Below are 7,757 nucleotides of genomic sequence, written 5' to 3'. Positions count from 1 at the left end.
ACAAGGATATTGCCTGGATTGGAGATGCCTTAAGAAGACAGGTTGAATGACAACAAGGGCATTGATCATGTGGATGGCCGGAGGCTTTTCCCCCAAGGCAGAAATGGCTAACATCAGGAAGGACAGTTTTTAGGTGCTTGGGAGTAAATACAGGGTTGGTGGGGGGGGGGGGGGATGTAAAAGGAAAGTTCTTCACCCTGAGTGTTGGGTGCATACAATGTGTTGCCAGCAAAGGTGGTGGAGCCAGGAACAATGGGATCTTTCAAGAGACTATAGTAGGTTATTATGTCAGCACAACACTGTGGGCCGAAGGGCCTGTACTGTGTTGTAAATTTCTATGTTATGTGACTATAAAAATGAGCAGATGTTTGTGACTTATGAGCTTACTCTGAAGAGTTTTCATAGTTCTTCTGCAAAGCCGGTATCATGTTTTATTTCAAATGAACAGTACCAAGGTTGAGGGCTTTTCTAATCTTTGTATAGCTCTTCTCGGGACGATGCTACAGCATGGATCACAAGATTGAATTTATTGTTTCTGTTGGAAAATTTCCAATCCAGTTAATACACTGCCTTCTTTGCATCCTAAAGAGAGGGAATCCACATCATTTTACAGCAGATTAACCTCATCCAATTGTTTTCTTCAATGATGAATGGATAATAACCAAGGTATTAAAATAAAGCCACGAGGTTGCAGATTGGAACATCAATGGAGCACTGAAATAGCCATAATTGATCTCTTTTTGTACATCTTTATAAAGTATTTTAAGAATGAGATTTTCTGAATTATGCTCATTATAACATGGTTGCACAGCACCAGCAATTGGGACTGGGGTTCAAATCCCCAAGCTGTCTCTAGGAAGTTTGTACGTTCTCCCTGAGTCTGCATGGATTTCCTCTGGGTGCTCTGGTTTCCTCCCACCATTCAAATAACATACCAGGCAATGTAGGCTCATTGGAGCAATTGGGCAGCAGGGTATGTTATTTGAATGGTGGGAGGAAACCAGAGCACCCAGAGGAAATCCATGCAGACTCAGGGAGAACGTACAAACTTCCTAGAGACAGCTTGGGGATTTGAACCCCAGTCCCAATTGCTGGTGCTGTGCAACCATGTTATAATGAGCATAATTCAGAAAATCTCATTCTTAAAATACTTTATAAAGATGTACAAAAAGAGATCAATTACGGCTATTTCAGTGCTCCAATGATGTTCCAATCTGCAACCTCATGTGGGAATCTATAAACATGCAGCTCTTTGTCTATAATCACAAATTGCAGGATCCATTTTGTAGTAGTAAATGGGTGAATCCTCTGTGGTTACAGCCAAGGCTAAATTACTTCAAGCAGAAGATCTAGAATGTGACAGAGCCACAAATGAAAAGTTTTGGGATATATGAACAAGTTATAAAATGCAAATACATTCTTTTCAGTCCTGTCCAGTTTGGTTATCCAACTATTTTGACAACAAGTAGAAATACCCACAGTATGAAAAAAGCAATGAAAGCAGTAAATAGATATTTTTTGATCAAAATATACCTCTGTGACAGGCAATTATCAGAACAATATCTGTACAATTAGTACAGGTATATTTAAGGTAACAGTACCTGTAATATGAAATTACTTCACAGCTTCAACTTCATGACACAGCAATGCACTGCAAATTTCTTTTCAATTATTTATTAATGTAATAGGCCATTAATAATGGCAAAAAAACAAAGATTTGAGCAAAGCAAGACTAATTGTCTTCAATAATATCAAATCTAAAAAATAATCCACAAGATGCTTTCCTTGAACTCGACGAGCAAGTGACACACACATTCCATTTGACAATGCTCAATGAGGTCAAAGGCAACAATGTAAAAAAAACCCATGTCTTTAAAATACAAAATAAATCCAGACATCTGATGGCTAAGCAGACATCCGAGACAAATGGAAAATTAGCTCCTTGCTTCAATAACCCCATCTGTGCCTTGTTTGACTTCACCCACAATAGCTCAGAGGGTGCATGTAAATAACTCATGCCAAAGCTCACTGGACGAGGGGGAAGAAGGTGGAATGCATTGGTTAAATCAGCAGCTGGTGTGAATGCCTGGGCCTGATTAAAGCAGCTCCTGTGGTTAGATCCCCCAGCACATAGAAATGGTAGCCAATAGGGAAACACTGTAAATCGCCTGGACTTGAAGCAAACAGCAGCAAAAATCTGAGAGGACAGATGGAAAATTAGAAATTTAACAATAACATTGCTACTTGTATAGGTATTGATTCCAAGTATCTTACCCATCATCTACAATAAAACAACAGCAAGTCACAATCATTGTCTTAAGATAAACTAACAAAAATTCTCATGTAGGACTAATGTCAATACATTAAATGAATCCATCATATTGTCACGAAAATAACTGCAGATATGACAATTACACCAGGGCTCTTCGTGTGAAAATAGAATATTTAAAGAAAGGAAATAGATGAAACAATGCTCCATAAACAGCTGATTTGCACAATATAACACATTTTAGAGAAATGTGTCAATTAAAGAAACATTAAGAAAGATCACAATGTTTACCCAATAACCTTCAGCTTGTAGTGATTTCCTATCACATTTTCCTTTTTTAAAGCAAATGACACTGAAAAAAATACTGAATAAAGTATTCTGAGATTCTATTATTATATAGTTGTTTAAAATATTGCAATTGAAAATAGTTTCAAATTGAGACCTTTCCAATCACAAGACCCATATCTTAGATAAGGAATTACTGATTTACATCCAGATGTCGATTTGAAACACCATTCGTTCCATTCTCATCAGATACTTTATATACCCCAACTTGACAATACCACATAACCTCTGGCTGTCCATATGTTGAACAGACAGTCAGTACAAGTACAGAAACACAACATTCTTCAGGCAGTCAGAACAGCTTACCTGGATGAGACAGAAAAAGTGGGGCAGAGCTAATTTTTTAGGTTCCAGAGCTGACAAAATACCTGCCATTTCCTATATCCTCTCTCTATATACGACACACCTAATTTGTGTACCTGCTCATTACATGAATGGGGCAAGGAATTTGCCCAATACATGAAATGAGCAGGTACACAAATTTGGTGCATCAGTATATGAATAGGGCTTCTTATAATGTCAAACACTAAACCAAGATTAAATAAATATTACCTCCCTCCCTATTTCTCTGCCTCTCTCGCCCCTTTCTTCTATCTCCCTCATTCCTCCTACCTTTCCTTCCCTTTCCCCTCCCTCTCACTCTCCCCTTCCCTCCCCTCTCCTCCCTCATCACTTCTCAAACCCTCCCATTCCTTCTCTCCAACTTTCCCTCCCTATCGTACCTCTCCCCTTCCCTTTATCCCCTCCCTCCCTTCTCTCTTCCTCCCTCCCTCCCTCCTCACCCTCACAATTGATATCACATCCTGAAGTAGCTCCCAGACCAGATTCAGCCTGTAAGCTTCACTCTACTCTGTGATGCCCACGGACCCACTCGCCTGCTGCTGGCGGGGCTGAAATGCTGCTGGAGTCAGGTGCCTGAGTGGGACTTGAGGGAGAGGGATGGGCGCTGAGTGGGAGTCAAGGCCGGGTCGAAGTGCAGAGAGCCTGGAACAACTGGACAAGAAACAGAGCAACATGGAAGCAGAGGTGCCAGAACAGTGCTCCAGTGAGCTCCAGGCAACACTGCACCACTGTGGTTGTGTACATGGCCAGAAACTTTCATATTTTCTTTTCTGTAAAAATGTACATCATTATTCATGTGGATGTAATAAACTTAATTTTTAGAATGCATAATCTTTTGACAAGATGTCACACATGAGGCTAATAAATAAAGATAAGAAGTCCATGACATGGGCAGGTAATAGTATGGAGAGAAAATTGTTTGACTGGCAGATGCCTGAGTGAGAATAAAGGGAACCTGTTCTGGCTAGCTGCTGGTAACTTGTGGTGTTGGTTGTCGGAAGTCAGTGTTTTTTACTCTATGCAAATTATTTAAATGGCAAAATTGATAGCTTTGTGGCTAAGTTTGTGGAGGGGTGAGAAAGTAGAATGTCTGTAGAGGGGCTTGGATAGGTTCAGAAAATGGGCAAAGAAGTGGCAGATGGAATATAGCATAGGGAAATGTATTGGCATACACTTACATAGAAAAAATAAAATATATGGTCATGCATTTTGCTAGAAAGAATAAAATGGACTATTTTCTAAATGGGGAGAGAATTCAGAAAGCGGAGGTCCAAAGGGACTTGGGTGTCCAAGTGCAGGTTAATTTGCAGTTTCAGTTAGTAATATGAAAGGCAAATGAATTAATTTTTAAAGGATTAGAAAGACAAAGATCTAATGCTGAGGCTTTACAAGGTCAGACCACATTTAAGGTAGTTTTGAGGCCCCACATCAAAGGACGGATGTGCTGGCTTGAAGAGGGTCCAAAGTAAGTTTATGAGAATGATCCCAGGGATGAGAGACTAATGTACACGGAGCATCTGATGTCTCTGAGCCTGTACTCGCTAGAGTTTAGGGGGAATCTCACTGAAATGTTTTGAATATTGAAAGGGCTACATAGAGAAGACGTCGCAAAGGTGCTTCCTATAGTGTCAGAGACTAGGACCAAAGGACATTGCCTCCAAATAAAAGGATGTCCCTTTAGAACAGAGATGAGGAGAAATTTCTTCATTCGGAAGGTTGTGAATCTGTGGAATTCATTGCCACAGACAGTTATAGAGGTCTAGTCATTGGATATATTTAAAGCAGAGGTTGGTAATTTGTTTGATTAGCAAAGGCATCTTAGATTATCGAGAAGGAAAATGGGATTGAAAGGAAAAATACATCTACCATGATTTTCTGTCATGATTTGAATGACAGAACAGTTTTGATGGGTTGAATGGCCCAATTTTGCTCCTTGGTCTTGTAATGTATTATTCTGGGATGAATTGGTTGAAGCGAATATTTACATAAAATCAAGGTCATTCCCAATAATGAAAAAGTGATTGCAACACACATCTAACACCTGAGGTACAAAATTCAGAAAAAAGATCTTGTACGTTCTAGTTAAAAAGAACTAATTACCTTCCAGAATTATATAATGGCCAATGAACAGCAAAGATGAAATTTGCCCATTTACTAATTCAGCTTTGATAACAGAATGTGTCTGGAATTTTTTATTAGTTACTTCCCAATTACACAGCATTATTTACATCTTTCAATGGGAAAACAATTACACATCATTAACATGTCAGTGAAACAAAGTCATGAGGATGTTGACTGGATTTCCCAAACTGAAGAAAATTCATGTATACAACAGTAGAGTTTGATGTGTGTATTTAATTTGGCAACAATGGAAGCTGACAGTTTTAATTTTCAAAGTGATATTCTTATTCAGAGATGTTTTAAGCTGATATGTTGAAATACACAAGATTACTCCAGTGAAATTCAAATTACACTGCTTTGACTAACATTTATTCCTCAACATTTAGCAACATTACATTGCTGTTTATGGGACATGGCTATGCAAAATTGAAAGCCATCTCCTGCATGACAACATTTCACATACAGTAAAATCTACTGGGGTTTTACTGTACTTCAAAAAGAAAAGCTCTGGCTCTGAAGTGCCACAGGACATCCAGCCAAAGGCACTATATATTAGCAAGTCTTTATTCTCCTCATTGAGAATGCGCTGCAGAATTAATCCGATTCTTTCTCCTGTTCAGAGATTTCAGTCTTCAATTTTTTCTGTCCTTCGCATGGAACTAATTGTGTGCAGTTCTTTATGGCTTTTACTACTTCATCAATTGTCCACCTATCCTCTTGAAGTGCATGTTCATCTAATGTGAAAGGCCCCTGTTTGGTCCTGATCAACTCTTTAACATGGGCACACGAAGAAAGCTCTAGCAAAAAATAAAATACTTGGGTTACTCAAGACACTGAGTTTTGAAGAAGTTGCTGACCAAAGAAAAAAATTGTCTATGGCCTCTTTGAATTACTTCTTCCTACCTTTGCCAAGGTCATTCACCAAGCTACGGACATAAAAGCCACCTCCACATTCGATATCTGAAAAATATCAATTATTTACCATTTTTATCATGTAGCAATAACCTCCATAGTTTGAATTATTTACTAAACTACAAGAACATAAGAATCTAAGAGGTGTAAGCTATCAGGCCTTTCAAGTCTGCCCAACCATTTGATATGATCATGGCTGATCTATGCTGGCCCCAGTTCCTCTTCTGTGCCTTTTCTCCATATCCCTCATTTGCTTGATTGATCAATATTTTCTACCTCCATTTTTTAATACTTTTAATGATCCAGCTTTCCCACCTTTTCAGGGAAGATTAATTCCACAGATTTATCACCATCTACAGGAAGAAATTTCTACGTAGCTTACCTTTACACGACTGGTCTCTTATATTGTAGTTACCACTCCTTGTTTGAGAGTCTCCCAAGAGTGAAAATATCCCAACATCTGTCCTTTTAAGCCTTCTTAGTATTGTAATTCTTCTAAACTCCAAGGAATATTCTGTGTGGCTGCCAATTGCTTATGGTGTTCTACTGGGGTCAGTGTTCTGGCCGCTTCTTATGTTGTATATTAATGATTTGGATAATGTAAAAGGTAGGTAGAAAAGCAGGTAGTGTAGAGGAAACACAGAGGATAGAGAAGGACTAATGATTAGGAGAATTAGCAGAGAAGTGGAAAATGAAATATAATGTTAGAAAGTGTACGGTCATGGTAGAAAAAAATAAACGGTCATTTTTTAAATGGGAAGAAAATTGAAAATATCCAGATACAAAGGGATCTGGGAGTCCTCATGCAGGATAGCTGGAAGGTAAACTTGCAGGTAGAGACAGAGTGAAGAAGGCAAATGCAATGCTGGGATTCATGTTGAGAGGAATAGAATACAAGAGCGGAGATGTGATGTTGAGGCTCTATAAGGTACTCATCTTCCCCAGGCATGCTGATTTTCATTGGCTCCCAAATCCAAAGGGAAGAAAGAAATGTTCATGCAAATTACAAATCAACGCAAGAATTACAGCAGCAGTAATAATTGGGGGGGGGGGGGGTAGGGAGGGAAGGATCTTCAATTACTCTAATAAAGAGTGAGTAAATAGTATCAACACAAAGATGCAAGGATGTGTATTTTCTGCCAAAAGGAAGTGGTGAATCCAATTCTGAGAAATGAACTTTGGCAGGGTGGGTGGGAGTGGGCACTACACTGGGGGAGTATTTGAAGAATTTGTATTATATTGTGTGGAATAATTATGAAAAATGAGAAGGAACAATCAGGGACACAAATACTCGACTTTCCATTTTTTAAATTAAATTGATTAATTGCTGGCAAGCCCAACATTTATTTCGAGAGACAACTCTTTAAATCACCGCAGTCCTTCGGTGAAAGTACTTTCCTCCCCTACCCGACAGCATCGTGGGAGGATGCAAAGGAACAGTAACATATTTCCAAATTGGTTTGGTTCCTCAAATGAAAAAGAAATGTGCAGATGGTGGCTTTGCTTCTTAGATTAGTGAGATTCTCTTGCAATAGGCGCAGTACCTTCTGTGGAAAGTACACATTAAGGCAATGTGGTGGAGGAAGTAAGTGTTAGATTGGGTGCCAATCGTGTTTTTTTCCTGGAGTGTTCACTGTTGTGGAGCCATGTGATTCTGGGCAAGCAGTACTGGGGGGGGGGTCACATAACAGGAGATCCAACCCCTCATTTGCTCTTGTTGTCTACTTGGTCCAGTTGGATTTCTGTTTCATTAGCTCATCTTTTTTTG

At 39.1% G+C, this 7,757-nt stretch overlaps 1 protein-coding gene across 1 annotated transcript in view; it reads right to left on the bottom strand.

The window, feature by feature from the left end:
- Positions 1-3,421: 3,421 nt before the first annotated feature.
- The window catches only part of trub1 (TruB pseudouridine (psi) synthase family member 1), a 31,722-nt gene continuing 27,386 nt past the window's right edge, over positions 3,422-7,757 (bottom strand). The window contains exons 7-8 of the mRNA XM_069900022.1: positions 5,981-6,037; positions 3,422-5,874 (exon numbers count right to left, since the gene is read on the bottom strand). Coding sequence (XP_069756123.1) covers positions 5,672-5,874; positions 5,981-6,037 — 260 coding nt within the window. The 3' untranslated portion in view covers positions 3,422-5,671. The remainder of the gene's footprint in view (positions 5,875-5,980; positions 6,038-7,757) is intronic.

The sequence above is a fragment of the Narcine bancroftii genome, chromosome 10 (assembly GCF_036971445.1).
Source record: "Narcine bancroftii isolate sNarBan1 chromosome 10, sNarBan1.hap1, whole genome shotgun sequence".
NCBI lineage: Eukaryota > Metazoa > Chordata > Chondrichthyes > Torpediniformes > Narcinidae > Narcine > Narcine bancroftii.
The sequence above is the reverse complement of the archived record's forward strand: the minus strand, read 5'-3'. Positions and strand labels throughout refer to the sequence as shown.